At 41.9% G+C, this 19,191-nt stretch overlaps 1 protein-coding gene across 6 annotated transcripts in view; it reads left to right on the top strand.

Annotated features, from left to right (window-relative positions):
* Positions 1–19,191, top strand: part of WWC1 (WW and C2 domain containing 1) — a 69,218-nt gene that overhangs the window by 16,140 nt on the left and 33,887 nt on the right. For 5 of the 6 annotated variants that reach the window (XM_071759314.1, XM_071759318.1, XM_071759316.1 and 2 more), the window contains 2 exons: positions 13,522–13,631; positions 17,406–17,609. In XM_071759314.1, coding sequence (XP_071615415.1) covers positions 13,522–13,631; positions 17,406–17,609 — 314 coding nt within the window. The remainder of the gene's footprint in view (positions 1–13,521; positions 13,632–17,405; positions 17,610–19,191) is intronic. The other variant, XM_071759315.1, reaches the window with a different exon arrangement.

The raw sequence follows: 19,191 nt of genomic DNA, 5'->3' as shown, positions 1-19,191 counted from the left end.
AGAAGGAGTGAATGGGAGAGGTGGCATCTCTGCTGTGCCAGGAAGTATCCGTCTGGCCGACACATGGGATGGGGATCTCCATCTGGCACAGCCTTGTCCGTCGAGGAGTGGCTGCTGCCATAGGAACAGAGGTCCTTCCCTGTCGCAGTGCCCAGGCTCTTTTGCTGTGATTAAACCCAGGACAGCCACATTAAGGCAGGTAGAGCTGCTGGCTCAGAAATTGAGCTTTTTGTCTTCACAACCTGCACTGCTGCTTTTTCCTTACTAACATCACTCTTGCAGAATATGGCTTAAGCATTATGCTGAACTCTGCCTTCAGATGCTTTGAGTGGTAAAAAAGGGAATAGAGATTTTTTTAGCATGGTTGGGGGAGCAGTATGCACAACTGGGGTCACACACAGACAGTCACTCTTGCAGGGCTCAGTGTTGCGTTCCGATGTGCTGTCCAGGGAGCTGCAGACATTCCAGGTACTTGTGTTGATTTTGGCTGTATCTAGGCATGCTCTCACAAAGAGCAAGATGTGTGCAGTGAAGTGTAAGTCCTGTCCTCTAATGATGCAAAGCACCATTGTGTGTGCATACATGCTCAACAGATTGTATTATTAGCTGGCTTTGTAAGCACACAGTGTTTATGATTCTTCAGTAGCCATCTAAAAATACTGTGCAATGTGAGGAGTGCCTGTGGGTCCTGAAGCTTGTTGTATACATGCACATGTGACTGCTGGGTGGGGGGGAGAGGGCTGTGTCCCCCATACCCTGAGTAGAGTGGTGCTGGGGGATATGGTTTAGGAGAGATCTTTGTGGAGTAGGGATGACGGTTGGACTCTGATCCCAAGGGTCTTCCTATTGGAAAGATTCTATGAGAAGGGCCTTCCCCAGACTGGCACTGTCACTTCTGCCTTTGCCCTGAGCCTTGGGCTGTCTGGCAGTTCTTTCCTCTGGCTACTGATGCTGGGCTGGTTTGGCTGCCCTGGTTTGTGGGGACAGGGTGACAGGGACTGTACCTGTAAGTAGGTTCCATGCAGCATCCTTAAAGACAGGCTCAGAAGACTGTAGCCACATGCTTTAAATGTGAGTTATGACCAGAGGCCCTTCTCTTGTCCTGTGGGTTTGGTTAGGCTACAGCCTGCAGCCTGGTTTTGTATCAAATACTCAGTTGATGAATGCTAATCCCAGAGGTCTCTTCTCATTGCAGAGGTATTGTGACCCTGTGGTACAGGAACTGCTGGGTGTGGTGGCCAAGTGGCTGCCCATGTCTCTTGGGAGAAGTGTTGGTGTCCTGGGGAGCTGGCTGCCAGGCAGGTCACTGGGGTGGGTGCTGCAGAGGAACATGCCTGGTTGTGCTGGTGTCCAGGAGATGGAGAGAGTGGGAACACATACCAGGGCCCAGGGCTGTATGCTTGGGATTTTACTGGAGCCAGGGAGGAGCCAGCAGGGAAGTGAACATGACTTTGAAAATCCTTATCGAGATGGAAAGGTGCAGCCAGGGAGCACATTCCTCTGGCTGGGCAGATGGTTAGTTCTGCGGCTGCACAGAGCTCCAGCAAGCAGCTCCTTGCCATGGATCCTGGAGATCTTTCTCAGGTGAGTGGCTAGGCATCTGTTGGAGCCTGGTCAGGACTGGCATGTAAAGGTGTGTTTAAAGTGAAGGGGCCAGTTTCTGAAGTTGCGCATTTCTATGCACCTCATCTGTAATGAGTAACGTGTGAAGGCAATAGCATGGCAATGTGTGGCAGCTGGAGAAGACAGGGAGCACATGAAGGGACCAGTTTTAATTGCAGTTCCATGGCAGATGAAGCTCATCTATGAGTTTAGTGCCCTGAAATCTGGTGAGCAGACAGCTTATCATAACCAACCAGGGGGCTGTGCTGCCTCTGCTCTGGACATTAGTTGCTGGCATGCTACCACCTGCAGAATCCCTCTAACCCAGCTGTAAATTCATGCTGCAGACAAGTCTGGGTACTCCTTTGTTGTGTTAGTGAGTGGAAGTGATTTGAGGGTGCAGTAGGGGAGGGCAGAGCTACTAGACAGGAGGAGCAAAGAAAGTGCATAGGGTGGAAGGTGGGACTAATTCTTTTAATGGAAGAGACAAGCCTGAGTTACTCCCTGGCATCTGTGTCCTGTGGAACTGACACAGTTCTCCCTTCCTCCTCTGTACTAGCATCAGACTTGTACAGTTGCATGCTGAGTCAAGTTAAACTGTATTGCCAGGGAGTTGATCTTTTTAAAAATGTTTTTTTGAGTGCATTTAATCCTGAAGTTTGTCCCAGGAAGGTGTCCTGGTACAGATAAAGCAATTGTTGCAGTGCAAATAAAGAAATCAACAGTTACTATTATGACTGTGAAAAAGGTAAATAATCAATCCTGAAGAAATCTAAGTATCATTACAGCTTGATTGTGACTGGGGTACTTTACTTAGTGAGACTGTGCTGCAACTTTGGGAGCAGATACTAGAAATTCATTGCTGCTTTTTTTTCCTCTTGACAAGGTGGAATAAAAACTTATCTCCTTCTTCATGGGTGTGTGAACTTACTCTGGTTTGCCATGATTTTTGTTAGACCAGTTCACGTGTTTGCCAGATAATTCCTTTCTAACTGCTTAGCATGGAGCATTTGGACAAAAATCTTCTCTTGCTTATCAAATTCAGATTCTTTTAAGTTTCAGAGGGTCTAGATGTCTGGTGGGAATTTGGATGTGTGCTAATGATCTTGGAAAGTCTGTCAATAGCTACTGTGGTGTGGCCTCTGCTCTGGAAGATGCAGCTTGGCTTGCTTCTACTTCTAGTACATGAATGCTTTTCTCCCAGTTGCATAAGCTGATTCAACTTGCTGAGGTATGGGATGAGTAGATTTGCCATCAGTTGTGGTCTCATGGAATCAGTATTTGGTCCTGTTCAGTGGCAGAGCTGTCAGGGTTGGGAGGCTGGCATGTGCTTTGTATAGCTGAATTACAGAGAATATGCAGTGTGTCTGCAGCCTGAACCTTGGCAAAGCGTGGGATGGTGTGAATGTTCCATTTCTCTCAAAATTTGTCGACTTACTAGCCAGCTTCCTTGTTGGTGTGAGCTTGGTGCCATAACCCTAGCTTTTGCCATGACACTTAATAAAGATGAATGTAACATCTTAAGAAAACAAAGTTATTAACTTGTGAGGCCAGGATGAAATGAAGCCTGTTCTGTTGTAATTTACCTCCTTGACTTCTTAATGTGGTGTAATTAGTATGGTGGTACTCTACTGTTGTCTCTGCTGCCATGAGCCCAGAACTTTAATGTGGTACAGAACCTTTTTAGGCTTGAAGCTAACTTTTTTGGGTGGCTAAAATTGTAAAACTTGGAACCACTAGTAATGAAAGTCACACCAGGTATTTAGTGATAACGAAGACTATGGTTAGAGGATTATTAAATGCTGACCCATCTACATTTTTCCAGTGTAGTTTGTGACCTGGCTTTCTGAGGAGTGGGTTGCCTGCAGGACCACTGACTTGCCCTTGACTTAATTTAGTAGAATGCTGGTTGTCTTCTCACAAGGACCTGGCTATCAGTTTCTTAATGTATGTGTAGGAGGCCTTGGCTGTTGGCATTCACTTCTGGAAACCTAAGAGCTAATGACCAATACTGTTGAGGTGAAACTTTGTACTATAGCCTCACTATACCAGTGAGGTTATAATGTCATCAGTAAACCAGTCTTGAGGGGCTATTTTGGTTTTATTTTCCTTTGTTTTAGAAATGTTGCTCCTTCCTGAGAAGGAGAGCTATAAATCCAATTGTAATTTATCATCAGGGTATGTTTTACTGCTCCTACTTAGTTGCTGAGCCATTCTATTACATCCTCTTTGGACAATTTATACCGATTGCATTCATAAGCTTGTGTTCACAGAGATCCTCAGATGATACTCCCTGCAATAATATTTGAGTTGTAAACAGTCTTGGGAAATGAATTTTTCATAAGAAGCTTTTCCTTGGATTGTGAAAAATGGTGTTGCTTCTAGGATTTCTCATTTTTTTTAAATAATATTTTGAATAAGACTGAAATGCTCCTTCTGGTCAAGAGAAGGATGTTTTAGGGAAGCTCACTTGTTTTTACTGGGCAGTGAGAATTCTGTGCAAAGAGGATGGAAAGGGTTCTATGCAAGCACAGTGTCCCTGGAGGGGGCAGTTGGCTGTGGGCTGTGGCTTTGGGGGTTGAAAGGGCTACCTGTGTGTTGTAGATGGGAAAAAGGGAATGCAAAGGGTGTGTGGTGCAATAACTGCTATGTTAAAACAATCTGTATGCAAAATATTGAAAGTGAATAGTTGAAAATGAATGATGTTTTTAAGACTAAATCAACTCAACTCTGTGATGCAAATCTCATTGTCCTGTACCACACTTCAATAGCTGTTGTTTTGTATTGACTCCAGTGTGTGAAGTACTAAACTAGGCTTTGTGCTTTTTACAGCTCAGTTTGTAAATACAGTGGCTTCATGTATTTACAGTTTGTAAATACAGTGGCTTGTAAACTTTAGTGACTTAACTACACAGTGAAGTTTTATTTTGGATGAAAAAGGTACTAAACCTATTAGCTTAATAATCTTGCATTATGCTTCTAACTTTACATGTCAGAAAACTTTATTCTCCCACTGTTGTTCTAGATACTGTTCGTGTTTTGACATTTGTCATTTTTGTGTGTGTGACAGTTCAGGAACTGAGAAGGCTTTGCGTCAACACTGGTAGCAACAGTAGTAGATACTAAAGCTGAGACTGTGAATTCCATCTGCTTATGTGCTTCAGCAGTCACTGCATCTGTGAGCTGTGGAACCTTTGCTTTCTCCTCTTTGGGGCAGAAGTGAGGTGTCACATCACTTCCAAAGACTGTCTTCTGTGTTAACTTGCAAGGCTGAGTGTTCAAATAGTTTTGCTTTCTCCCTCTTGAAGGAGATGGCATGTATTAGTTTGCAGGGCAATTCTTATATTTGTGTATTCTGTATCTGGCAAGTGATTTTTTTGTTGTTGTTGTTGTTGTTCTGTGGTCTTCACTACTCTAAGATCGTCTTGACCAGGTATCTCCACTAATTCTTACAGGGAGCCATAAATATACATGTTCATACCTGGGACTGCTGAGTTTACAAGGGCATTGAAAGGCTGGAGGAGGGGAGCTGGCATGTCTCCTATGACTGCACTTGAGCCTCTGGGATTTGGTTGACTTGGTAGCTTCCTATGTGTAGCTAGATTCATCTCTTTTTGGACAATTTCTGAGTTGACAGGCTGCTGTCAGAGAAAGCAGGGAAGTAATGTTTCCAGAGCTGATCTAGGTGTTGCATAAAACAGCAGCTTAGTTGTTAGTCACTCAGAACAGCTGAGTGACTGCAGCTGATCTATCTTGGGACAAAGAGCAGAAAGAGGCTGTGGTGATGTGCTGCAAATGATGCAGACCAGAGCCTGCTAATGTTGTGGCTTGGCATTGGGAACATCAAGTAGTTATGTAACTCTAACATGATGCAGAAGTAGCAAACAGGCAGTCCTACTAAAGGTGCTGTAGAGAGTTGCTGTATAGAGGTGCTGAATACTGTACAATGCTAGCAGGAGGTGGAATGAGCAGCATACAAACTACATGCCTATAAAACCTTTGCCCATTTCTAAATAAGCTTCCGTACTAATAATGCTTCATTTCTGTGCTAGGTAAATGAGCCTAGATGGTGTCTTCCTAGAGCTGTGTTTTCCCACTTGAAGGGCACAGGAGCAGATAATTTTGCATAAGATACTTGCTGTCATACTTGCACTTTGACAGCAGAGATAAAACATGGTGGTAAGACATAGAGCAGCATGCATAGCATCTGAAAGAATTAAGGTTTAATTTAACATACTTGAGTCAACATAGATGAAGTAAAAATTCAGTATCCAATGAATTTAGATTTTTGGCTGAGCCATAAAGCCCTTCACCTTGTAGCATACAGTCAGCCAGTGCTCACTCTGCTGCCATTTCCTGTTTCTCCATGCTGCCATCCATGGGATAACATGTTCCTGAATGCTGAGGTACAGCAATTGTTCAATACTTACCTCATGGCCAAAATCTCAAGTATTTCTTTTTCTGGCAGTAGCTATTGGTTCCCTTCTATAGCAGCTGTATTGTGATGGGGGATTCTTTCCTATACACATCTATCTTGAGGCATCTTGCCAGTGTAAACTGCTGCCACCCACACAATAGGCAGCCTTTCAGAGATGTGAGAGTGCAGGCTGTAAGAAGAGAGATGAGCCTTCCAGTTCATAATTTCCCAAATATGTCAAACTAGTCTAACTACCCTGTCCTTGGTAGACATTTACCCCTTAACTGTGAAATGAGCAGCTCCCTTCTTCAAGAGCAGTCAAACCTAAGTGAAGAGAGAGCTGGCTTGGTTTTAATTAAATCTGTTCAGGCTGTGTAGGTTCCAAGCCTGCTTCTCATTCTAGAAGAACTGAAGGCAAATTTGAGAAACAATCTCAACTACTTACAAGTAAAGACATTTGAATGACTTGCATGGGTAAAATATAACTTGTGTGCTTTAGTTTAGTAGTGTTGTCCTGTTCCCATGAAGTTGTACCTTACTCTTTTATATCTTTAGTTATTCCATTCAGGAAAGCATGCAGAATATACGGGCTGCGAGGTGATCTGATGTTGTGAGACACCTCAATTCCCATTTCTTGACTTTTTAGCCTTCATCTATCCCAGGAATTTTGCATTTGAGTGATTTAAGAAGGTATGAATGACCTTCTGTGTCTCTCCTGCTAGCTAGATCTGTAAGTGGTTTTTGATAATCTTCTCACAAATAATTTACTAGTTCTTTGCTTCCAGGGATAAATGATCTGTACTGAAAAGAAATGAATGGGCAAACAGACTGTCACTCTACAAAAGCAGAGCTTGTAAACATGCAAGCCTTTTCTTAGAAGGGGACAGAACAAGTTGGCAGCTAGTTGTTAGACTGATATCTACTAGGCACACCCATTGTGGCTACTGGGGTGTTGTGTATTTGTATTATATAGCTTGATGCTTCCATGAATCTGTGTAGTAGGAATGTAGTAATCGATTAAATGGATAAATGTACTTGTTTGGAATGCAGAAATACAGAGTACTGTGTGACCTCTTAGGCATCTTTAACATCTCCTGATTTGCTTGGTGTAGAATGTACTTGGGCAACATGTGACTTCCTGTAGAAAAGGATGTTACCTGCTCATGCAGAAGTAGAGGGTCCAAACTGGCAAATTACATACAAGTCAAGATCACCTTAACGAGGTGCAGTGGTTGTTATGTCCTGGCCAAAGAGGTGTAGAGGATGTAACTGAGTTCTTGAGTGTCAGTAAAACTGTTTAGATTATGACAGCCTGAAAAATGAGTTCTGTAGCCAAATGGTGGGCTTGCTCATTGGAGAGGTGGCCCAGTGCATGGAGTGTTAGGAGCCAGGAAGAAATGCAAAATGAAAGATACTTGGGAGGCCGAGAAGATGCTCAATAACCATGGCAACAAAGGAACCTGCTTCTGAAAACTTTAAGTTGCCTGAGATTTTGTGTTGGGTTTGTTCTTGGTTGGTTTGTGTGTGGTTTTTGTTGGGGTTTTTTTGTTGTTGTTTGTTTGTTTGTTTGTTTTTTGTGGTTTTTTGGTGGGTTTTGTATGTGTGTTTTTGGGTTTTGTGGGGTTTTTTTTGGTTTTTCTGCTTGTTTTAGGGTGTTGCTATTGCTGATGTTTAGGTTGCAGTTAAAGCAAATAGGTTTGCTTCTCAGCAACAACTTCAAATAAGATGGTATTTTTCAGACTCCACCATTTTTACCATAAGGAGGCTAATTCTGTACCTCTTTACTCTTTGTAGCAGCAGGACCAGGCTGCAGTGCTCTACACATTGACAGTCACTGAAATGACATCTCTTTGGGGTAATCAGAAGTTGAGGGTGACTGCCTTTGTGTGGGTCTTGGAATAACATCTGGCTTCCAAAACTTCTAAATGATGTCTTATTTGATCTCTCATCAGACTTTTTGGAGCATAGTTAAGAAGCTTCTCAGATATGTGGTCACTTGTTAAAGGCTCCTTGTTATCTGGGAAGCACTTTCCCATTTGTTGTTCTTACCTGCTTATGGTGGTCTTGAATTACTCCTTTCTGCTCTCTTTGCTGTGGAGGTCTCTTTCTAAATTCAGTGCAGTTGCTGAGGTTTCAGTGCAATTGAGGGGGGCATTTGGCCCAGGGCAGCCTGTTGTATCACTGCTGAGGAACCTGGCTGTTAGGAATTACATGTTCTCATCACCTTTTCTCTAAATAGCAGTTGGAGTGAGAATCCAAGGGACTGTGCATTGTGCTGAGGTGTGTGGTGGTTGGGAGGCAAGGAAAGCTTTGACAGCAGTATCATAAAAAACCTGCAGCATTCAAAGGCAATTCTCCCTGCAGTGAGAGAAGATGCTCCTAGGGCAAATAGTTACTATCATGACAAATAGCCCTGGTATTTGAGGGCTGGATTACCAAGTTGAGTAATAAATGTGTAGAAGTCTATTTTTAAAAGCTTTTGTGAGGAGACTGCTCTAGTCCTAGAAACGTCATCTGCAAAGTGATAGGTTTTTCTATGCTGAAGTTCAAAAATAATTCTTGAATGGGGTGACCTCATTAAAACCAAAGAAGCTTTTATGTTATCAAATGGAGCCTCCTGGCAGTGATTCTTGCCTGTGCCCTTTTGAGCTAGAGTAGTAGCTCTATCCATTTGCAGGTTCCTCAAAACTTGGACCAGCTGGTATCTTGAATGGTTACCCCACTGTCACAGCTGGCATCAAAGTACTTTAACCTGTTCTCTATCCTGGTCTGTGTAGCACATCCTGGCACATAGCGAGCAGAGTTTTTTTAAAAAAATGTTGACGTAGAAGCCATTGAAAATAACCTCTGACTCCAAGCTTTTTCCAAAAAATGTTTGGTTTAAAAGCTGCTTGCTTTTGTAATAGAAATGGTATGAGTGAAAATATCTGCCAAGATTCAATTTTGTTGCCTTGCTTAACTTCTTGCCCATGAAACCTGCCAGCCCCATATACTTGCTGTGTGCCTGGGAGTGCAGGAGGGGAGGGGAGCAATGAGTAGAGCAGTTCTGCTGTTAGGTTTTGGTGGCCAATATTATTAGCTGTAAGAGGAGCTGACATGAGTGATCTAGCTGATCACTATGTGCAGTGCTGCTAAGTTACTACCCTGCTACTAAGGGAACAGTAAACTAAGAAATTCCCTGGTCTATGGCTAAGGTCTACACCCATATAGTCATGAAGGATTTCATGTAAGACTGTGATCTGAACTGATTAAAATAAGGCTAAATAGCTTTACTGTGTTATGGGGCCTTGAGGAACCCTGTAAACACGGGGATTAAGTGCATTTATCTCCACTGTAGAGATTGGGCTATCCACCACTGGTTTACAGCACTTCATGTCTTGATGACCCAAGAGCACTGCTTTCTGTTCTGTACATGTGTACTTAGCTGTGAGCTGAGCTAAAATGCTGTGTGTGGGTTTGCTAGATTGCTGTAGGCCACCAGTAGGCACTGAAATCCAGTAATATAAAAAATAGCATTTCCTAGTTTAAGTACTTCAGTGTTTTTCTCTTACCTTCATTGTATTAACTCCAGATTTGTATGTGTCACAGGTCACCCATTTTCTGATCTGGTCAGGAACCTCTATGATCTCTGTAGCTGTGTTCAGCAAGCCTGCTGTCAATCAAAAACATGTTATACAAGGATTATTTGCCTTTAGTTTCCTGTGTAATGAGGATTTGAGTGATAACAGCAGATTTAAAAACTAGAGAGGCTTCTGGAATCTGAGAAGCATGTTTCCATTTAATAATGTTTGCACATGGTAACATTGGCTTTCAGTTCTATCTGTGAAAGAAGCTGAAGGTGACAGATGAAATGTTATAATATAACAAACCTTCTCGTTTTTAAAATGGTGTGATTTATACAGTAGAGCTGGAAAGCTTTGTTTCCTGCTGTGGGAGCAGGACTTGAACATCATGTGCTATGCAAATATTCTCGTTGGGGGCGGATGTTTTGCCAAGATGGATGTCTTGGTGCAGTCACTGGCCTGAGGGTGGACAGTGGACACTAAGGTACTCCTCAGGTTAGGAAGTTGGGTGATGCTGTTATATTTCAACTCTTACCAAGATTTGTTTCTGAAACAGTGTCATTGACTTGTGTGTGGTGGTTACAGAGTACTGGTTTCCAGCTGTTCTACTGATCCTAGTCAGGTAAACTGGCATTTCTTGAGTGAAATCAAATGAAAAGCTAATATCTTCAGAACTAAAACTATGATGGTAATAAATCTAAGCTGACTGGCCTCTTTCAAAACCTTAGATACTCCTTAAAATGCTTCAGGTTAAAACTGAGCTGATGGGGTAAGGGTAGTCACAGGTAAGAAACATGAATTAACAGTAAATTGCTATGACATAAATATGTGGGTTACTTCTTTGTGAGCTAGAAGGCCAGAGTTTGGCTATGATTTAAAAATGTCTTCTGTGGCTTAAGCTTTTTGTATTGTATGAATTGTACCCCAAATGTTACCTCTGGCTTAGTAGCCCATGAAGTGCTTCAAGGGTAGTTCTGGTTTAAATGATGCTCTAAAGAGCTTTAGAGCAAAGCAAGAATGACTGGAAGATTCAGACAAAAAAAATCTTGTCTGACAATGTCTTATTTTAACTAGACTAGTTTGAGTTTAATAAAAAAGCTATACCCTACAGACATTAAGTTTCCCTTCTTAGTTTCTTCTCTGTGATGGAAGATCAGAAGTCAAAGTCAGGATTTTCTGAGCTTCTGAATGCATTGCTTTTTTTGGAAAGCTGTGTGAATGTATCCAGAGGTTTCCCTAGTGAAGGATGTTAAGGAAACGTATAAATAATTTCTGAGGTTTCCTTCCCTAGTTTTAAGCACAATGGGTGCAAGGGGTCTGTTTCTCAAGAGTGCTGCTTTGAGTCTAGCTATAGAGAAGATAACATGGTTTGACTGGGTTGAGAGTTTTCCAAGGCTGCTAGGAAGGTTTGAGAATTGCACAGGACATCTTTCAAGTGAGAGTTCTGCTGTCCTGCCCTAGGTTGAACTTGTCTAATGAGGAAACAGTCCTGGGTAATGCGGAAATAATATACTAACTGAACTACATCTAGCTGCGAGAAAAACTTTACCTTTTACTAATCTGTCATGCTACGTTGAGTGTGCTATGGGATATGCTGGATTTTGGGCCCTTTCTGGAAAACTGGTTTATTTCAGGTGTTATAACTACTAGAGTCATATCTTAAAGAAATAGTTTCCTTTTTAATGCTTTATTTGTGGCCTGGCTACACAACACATTGCATGTCTTTCATCTGTAATTGTTGCATTAATTCTTTAAGTTGTGACAGTTTTGATTTGTGAGGGTTTTTTTACAACAGTAAGGGTGAAAAGTATTTCCATTATGACATTGCAGTTATTTGGGGAAATAGATATGACATGGTGTCTGTAATAAATGGAATTCCTGTCGTAATTCTAAAACTACTCCTGTGTTTGCTAGCTAAGTGACAGATTTCTCCTTTAATGAATACTTACTCTGTACAAATGGAGTAGTTGCAATCTTGCGGTCAGCCAGGAAAGATGACAGCATTTGTCCATGCTTTGGTGGTGGGTGCTCCTGGTGAGCTATGCTGAAAACCTGAATCTCAAAGTTGAAATAACTGTTTCTGAGCCCTAGTAACTGGTGAGTCTCCAGTTGGCTTGTGTCATTGCTATAGCAGGTTTTTTCTCTTTTTCCAAAACTCCCATCTGCAATCACTGACTGGATTTAGTTTGTGTTGCACTTCATATGGAAACAGGAATAAGCATCCTTCAGTTGCTTGGTCTTGACTCTCTATTGAGGTTGACAGTTTCTGAGCACATCTAGAAGGAATTCTGCAGCTTCTAGCTACATAGACCATCCAATGGACTCTTAAGGTTTTTCAGTATTTGTTTTGATGGAAGAGAAGACACCCTCAGGAGCAGCCTTGTGCCTGCAGGCAGCACTGTGCCTTGCCAGGGAGCTGAGCTTGTGTCTGTGCCCTTCTGTGGCACAGCTGAGGTGCTGGAGCAGCCAGGGCTGAGGGAGCTGTGGTCCCCATCACCTGCAGTGGAATTCCAGTAGGTCTGTGTTCCTCTAAGGGGTGTGAGCAAGCCACCTGGAGTTGTGTTCAGTACTGCTCCTTCCTTTTTTTTTTTCTCCCTGTCCTGCTTTTACTTTCTTTGCTTGAATGTTAGTAATTCGGTTTTCAGAGGGGTCAAAGTGCTAACTAAATGTTTAAATTAAAATTTGCAAACAGCACTTCATACTAATGAGTAGTAGTAAGATGTTAGGATGAAGCTACCAGTTGGTTGCTCTATGCCTCCAGATGACATGTGCTCAAAACTTACTCCAACTGTCATCTTTCCAGCCCTGCTGAATTGTCCTTTGATACAAGACTTTCTGCAAGCCTCTGTTTCAGTCCCTTGCAGTGGGTTGGAAAATGGCTTTCTTACCACCTTCCTGTGGCATGCGGCTTGTGCGTGATGGAGCTTGGCATGTTTCCACAACTCATTTTTGACATTTGCTCTTAGTGTGTGCAGGGTGACTGCTAGAGAAGAGGCTGTGGTGGTGTCCAGTGCAGGTGTCCAGTGCTTTCAGCCCAAAGGGCTCTTCTGGTAGGTCCCAACACAAAGCCACGTCCCTCCTTTTGGACAGGCCACATGTGGTACAATGAGGTTCTGTGTGGCATCTGTGGGCCTCTAGCTTGTTATACTTTTGGCAGCAGGGTATTGGAGTGATCTGCAAGCCTAGTTCTTTGGGCTTGTGTCTCTTTGAAGTGATATGCTTTGGGAATTGTGTTTGATGCAAGCTGCACCTTGTTAGTGCAGAGTCAAAGGGAGGAATGGAGCATGGTTTTGGTGACTAAAATAAGCATGTGCTCTAAATTTTGTCTTTAGCCAAAGAAGCCCTCAAACTGTTGCTGGATATGTCCTCTCTTCAGAGCAGTGTTGCAGAAATACTTTCTCATTTGGAGGGACAAGGTCGTGCATTGTAGTGATACTGAGAAACTAATCTAGTTTGTCATTAATGAAACAGAACACATTGCAATGCAAATGAGTGTAGTTGCTTGACAAGTGGTCCCACAGTCCTCAGCACTTGTTATTGATTGTGCCGTCTTAATTATTCATGCTATGCAAATTGCATTTCTCATCTTGCTCATTGTTGTCTACATATTTTTGATACAGGCCTTGCATGCAAACAGTTTTTTTCTTTCAGTTGAGAGGCAAGGGTTGTTTCTGGCAAGGTTCTTAATGTTCCTTTGCCAAGCAAGTACAGACTGAGTTGAGCAAGGCTCAAGAGTTCTGTCAAAATGACTTCATATTGCTGTAACCTCAGATGAAGAAAGGGAAGAGTTTGTGTAGTACTTCTGGATAATAACAGAAGCTTTAAAATAGTATTCACCTTTATTAGTTTTTTTTACTGTGCTACATACATACTTTCTGATCAGTTGTTTGGAGTAGACAGTGTTCTTTTATTCATCCTAAATATTATTTTGCATTTCAGGTATACTAAACCACTAACATTTGCGGACTGCATTAGTGATGAATTGCCATTAGGATGGGAAGAAGCTTATGACCCTCAGGTTGGAGTTTATTACATAGACCACAACACCAGTAAGTGACACCTTATTGTGTTTTTACAGTGTGTGTGTTCTGGGCCTGTGTTAAAATACACTGAACACAAAACCACAACATTGATAGCAGCATGCTTTCAAGTAGATGAGATCTGCAGCTTGTGAAATCAAATCCTGTCCTCCACCATGCAAGTTACTTTTTCTGAAACAAGAACTTGAAAGCTTCAGTTTTTTCTTACTCCAAATCAGCAGTCATGTTCAAGTTGATATTGTGGACACACCTCCCTAAGATTTGGCTCTACTGAGGAGTCAAAGTAGGTAGCAGTGACCTGGTTTGTTCTTGGCTTGGAATTTGATGTGGCAAGATCCCTGGAAACAATGTAAAGGTCTTGTATTTGTGGCAGGGATAAACTGAAAGACTGCATGAGGTCCCTGCTGCAGCAGTTGCTTTACTGGGGAGTAAACTTGGGTAGGCTAGGAATATCCTTGGTCTGAAGCCTGCTGAGGGACATGGAAGCATGTTGGACCTCCTGTATATTTTAGTTAGCAGAAACTGCAGTTCATAGTTGAAACAAACCAGACGTGATCTTACTTTTATGTTTTAGGTGTTGTCAGGGTGAATGTGCAAAGTCCTGTGTGGGCTGGGGCAGCTACCTCTGGTCTGTGCCACTCAAAAGCATCACAGGCTTCAAGGATATGGAGTAGGCTTCAAACCATGCTGATACCTACATAATAGCAGTTGCTCTTTGAAACTTTAACTTCTGTGGGAAGCCAGATGCTAGAAGGGTTGATCTAGAATTTTCAATTAAAAGGTTAAAAAGAAACAAAATCATGACCCTATTTCTTATGCCAGCCCTAATCCAAGTCATGATAAAGCAAACCATGTCTACTTACCCTCAGCTAATCAAAAGGCTCGTCTTTGTGATTTATATTGAAGCATCCTTGGGAGAGTGTCCAAAACCTTCTTCCTTTCCCAGGTCTCTTTCAGATTCCTTGCACAGGAAGGAGCTGTCATCAGAAGCTGTGAAGGCAATGGAGGCATGTCGCTGCTTGCTGAACACTAGAATTATTTGAGACTTATTAGAAATGAGCCCAAGGACAGACCTAAAGCCAGGAGCTGTTAAAAGTGAGATGTAGAACACTTCTAACCTTCTCTGAGGCAAAATAAATACAATTAAACTGAATTGAGCACCCAGAATATTCCTAATACAGTATTTAATGCATAGCCATGAGTGCCTCTCCCTGGGAGAACTTCTTTGGGATTTGATTTGCAGAAAGAAACAATGATTTTCTTGCCAGATGGTGATGCAAGCATAGTACAACTACATTCTTTAAACTTGGAACAATCAGATTTATTTCTGACAAGCTCAACCTTAAATTACAAACTGATGTAACAACAAATGATGTAATAGCCCACATTTCTGTAGTAATTTCATCTGACTTCTGAAAGTATTTTGCATTTCTAAGTAGCTGGGACAGATCAGGAGTCCATGGCCAGCCTTTTCAGAGATTAATATTTCATGTTTGAAAATCAAAGCTCAAAACTGCAATCAAGGGAGTACAGCTAGTGCTGTGATTACTGAGAAGGTCGAGGTGATATTTAGAAAAAAGCCGTTTTGGTACCTAAATGTATTGTCCCTTCTTTCCATGAGCTGCCTACCAAGTGTTCACTTGGTCAGGTGGTGTTTGTGTTTCACCACCTGACAGAGGTGTTCAGGGTGATGTAGATTGTTATGGGTCTTACTCCTGGTTGCTTATTAGGGAGGGCTTTTCCTGCAAAAGCTTCTGCTGCCCCTCTTTAGATTATGGGAGGAATGGGTTGCTAATTTAAGGGACAGTGAAAATAACCAAGCTTGAAGGAGTCTTAGGTACAGGTAGATTTATGGCTCAGTGTCCTGAATTAGACTGAGTTGTAGGTACTTTGCCAGTGTACTCGTTAAGTTTGATATTAAGAATCCTGGGTCATGGTTGCTGGTGCTGGTTCATGTTGCCTGGGCTGGGGAAGCATCTGGGAATGGGGAGGCAACTCCGGGGATAACTCAGATTAGTCTTCACTTCTTGGTCCTCTTGTGGAGTAAAGGGATTTGCTTCATCTGGGTGTAGGAAATGGTTACATGAAAAATGGGATTTTAGGGCAGGAATAGAGGCAGGAGCCTGGGATTTTCAGACTCTTTCTGTAGATAGGCTACTGTGTTTTTTGAACATTACTTTTGCCCCTCCCCAGAGAGGCCACAGCGCTGCCAGGGAGAGCACAAGCACCTACAGCTGGCATGAGTAGCTGCTTTCTCCTCAGGTTATTTTAAGGCAGTGATTCAGGTCCAGGCTTAGCTTTGACAGTACGTCAGCTGAAATGTTGCTTCTTTTAGCGGGGTTTTTAAAAGACTTTTGTTGAAATGATTCTACAAACTCTACTGTTAATGTCTTCAAAGCTTTTTAAAAAATTTTTGCAGCATCTGAGTTTTGCTATGTAATTTGAAATACCATGTGTTGTTTTGGCTTTTGAGATACTGTTGAAACAAGTTATAGCTTCAACATAACTTTTTAATTTTAAATAAAAACATCCTGTTAATTTTCTCCTCAGCATGATCACAGACAGCTTGTGAAAACAGTTTGGTGTCCATCCCTTGTTTAAAGTCCTTTTTCTAGTCCTGTTCTGAGGTTTATCAAACTTCTCTTGCTTACATCTGTGTATTGTTGTGTTGGTCTTATGCCTTACTCCTCATACCTTCCACCATGGCAGCTTTTACTAAATATTTAAAGAGGCTCTTAAGATACGCAGATTAGATTCCTACTGCTAGTTTCAAGCAGCTCCTTTTTATTAATTATTTATTCTCTGGTAACTAGACATGCTTATTCAAGCACAGTAGTTTAGAGTACTTGGTCAACTGAATATTGGAAACTATTCCAAGCAACAACATGTAATAGTCTTGAAATAGAAAATGTTTTGGATGTTCCTTAACAAAACCAAGACAAATGCTGACAATAAATTTGCCTGATTAGTATTAGACTCGCTGAGTGTCTGTGACCTTATGGCTTTTTCATGATTGGAAACCTGAGAAGCAATGTATTCCATGTGTTGGGCTAAAGGAAATGGTGTATCTGTTTGACTATTGCCTGTGTTACCAAAAAATATTTTTCTTAAATTCCTCCTCCTGTATTCTGAAGTGATTTACTGCTGTGCCTGCTTTCAATGGAGGATATGTTTATTCCCCTTCTGAGATGCTGTTTGTAGAACATGGCTTAAGATGCTGTTATGTTCTGTGGTTTAATGAGTCTTTTTTACCTACCTGTGGAAGGTTTTCTTTCCCCTTTTTACTAAAAGTCACATGGCAGCCAACAAGGACAGGCAGCTTTGTAATTGCTTTCATGTTGTCAGATGCAGTGTAATGCAGTCACATGGCAATGATGTTTTCTGAAAGTTTTATCAGTGGAATAGAAGAGGTATAAATAACACTATAAAGCGGTTGCAGTAAAGGTAAGTAACAGTCAGTATCAGTAGCTTAGAGCTTCTGTGTGTGTATGCTTGAGTGCATATTTTAAGAGGCAGAACCAGAGTGGCTTCAGCAGCAGAGGAACTGGAGAATTGTACAGTATCTTGTCATGCGTGGTTCTTTACAGCAATTCAGCATGGTAGAGCTCATTGGAGTTCATTGTGGATCAGTGGCCACCTCCTAAGAAAAAAAGATGTTCTTATTCTGCTATATTCTATAGCAAAGGGCTGTTTGAAATTATTGCAATAAATGGTGGAGCTTCTCCAGGCAGCAGTATAAACCTGCATTACCTTGGTCTTCATTTCTTCTGTTTTCTTTCTAAGAAACTACACAGATAGAAGACCCTCGTGTGCAGTGGCGGCGGGAGCAGGAGCATATGCTGAAAGACTATCTCGTCCTGGCCCAGGAGGCAATTGCTGCACAGAAGGAGATCTATCAAGTGAAGCAGCAGAGGCTTGAATTGGCCCAGCAAGAGTATCAGCAGCTGCATGATGTTTGGGAGCACAAAGTGGGCTCTCAGACCAGCTGTAAGTAGATGTTGAACTCTTATCCAGCAGCTTTCTCAAGTTACACTAGTCACACTAGGACAGTAGAATGCTTGAAGCCGATCCTGTGGTAGAGCACTGGGATGTTAGGGGGTGTCACTCTTCACATTTGCTCAGTTTGTCTCAAAAGCAGTAGCTGCCTAGCACCTACTATGTAAAGAACTGTTACGCAGTGCTGCGTAAGGCTCACTCGCTGGAGTCTGTGTGCAGATTTTCATAGTGGGCATCAAACAGTGTTAAGAAACATGGTGATTGGCTGAATGTGAAAAAATAGTTGCATGTTATTCTCCTGGAGTTTGTGGTCCAAAGTATAGAAACAAGGTATGAAGGCTTATCTCAGCATTCCCAGGCTCACTTGAAGTTCAAAATCAGAGGTAGTATGCTGTCTCAGGGAGCTAAGGTCTGTGTTTCATGCCAGACAAAAGCTAATATTAGTGAATTATGTCTCAATGTGTGAAGAACATAATTTTGTGTTCCCTGTAGCACAGGATACATAAATACCTGTTGCTTCACAAGTTGGTGCAAAAATGGTTATGGAATGCCCATGTTTTCCTTATTATTACTAGCTAGGAGCTGGAAAATGTCCAGAGGAGGATTTACTTCCTGCAGGTCTTCTAGGTTGTTTTTTTTCCCCAATGATCCTTAGTACTGCAGACTTTTCTGTTCCTGATAGCCACATCAGTGAACCGACCTCCCTGCCATGTTTCACTCTTGCTGAGTTCTGTCTTAGTGGTGAATTCCACTGGCTAATTCCATGCTTGATGTTTAAAAGTAAGTAGTTTTCTGTGAAGTGAAGGATTTGTGCTTGACTATGGTTTGATCCATCCTCTCTGAAGTACTGGTCTTTTGACATATTCTTAGAGTGCTCTGCCCAAGTACTGGTATAGCAGAGCTGCATACAAAGAATGCTGTGGATGTGAATTACTTAGGCATGATGTGATCTGTTTTTAAAAATACAACCAAACAGAACTAGAAATGCTTTCCCATGCTTCAACGGATATAAACTGATGGCTGTGGGGATCAAAATATCTCCCTTGCCTACAGCAACAGGGGTGCAGCCACACTGCACACTGGGGGGCTTCTGTACCTTTTAAAGCAGAAGGGTTTTAACTGCTGCTGAGAAAACAATTACATTCTTAATGGAACATTGATTTTAATCCATTGTGACACATTGTAGGATTGGTTATTTTCTCAAGGCTATCAGAAGGTTTGCATTGCATTTTTCAGTTTCTTCTTATTCTTAGCTTTTCTTTGGTTTTGGGTTTACTTAAGGAGAAAGTAAAAAAAAAAAAAAACAACTTTCTATGATACATGTCCCTTCAGTTCTGTTATAAAAGCCTTTGGTAATGCAGGAAGCCATGCTATTGAATGTAGTGAATGTGTTTGGGAGTCTGAGTTAAGTGTTAACCATGAACAAACAAGGCTGTTGAAGATTCAGGACATGCTTTGGCTTCTTTAGTATACACTTTTTGTGGAGTACTTGACTGCACTGTTGCCCCTCCCTGCTTTGAGGGTTGGAAGAGACCTGGAAAATGGGTGAAAGGCTTACACCAGCTGTGTATAG

The sequence above is a fragment of the Heliangelus exortis genome, chromosome 15 (genome assembly GCF_036169615.1).
Source record: "Heliangelus exortis chromosome 15, bHelExo1.hap1, whole genome shotgun sequence".
NCBI classification, from domain to species: Eukaryota; Metazoa; Chordata; class Aves; order Apodiformes; family Trochilidae; genus Heliangelus; species Heliangelus exortis.
The sequence above is the reverse complement of the archived record's forward strand: the minus strand, read 5'-3'. Positions and strand labels throughout refer to the sequence as shown.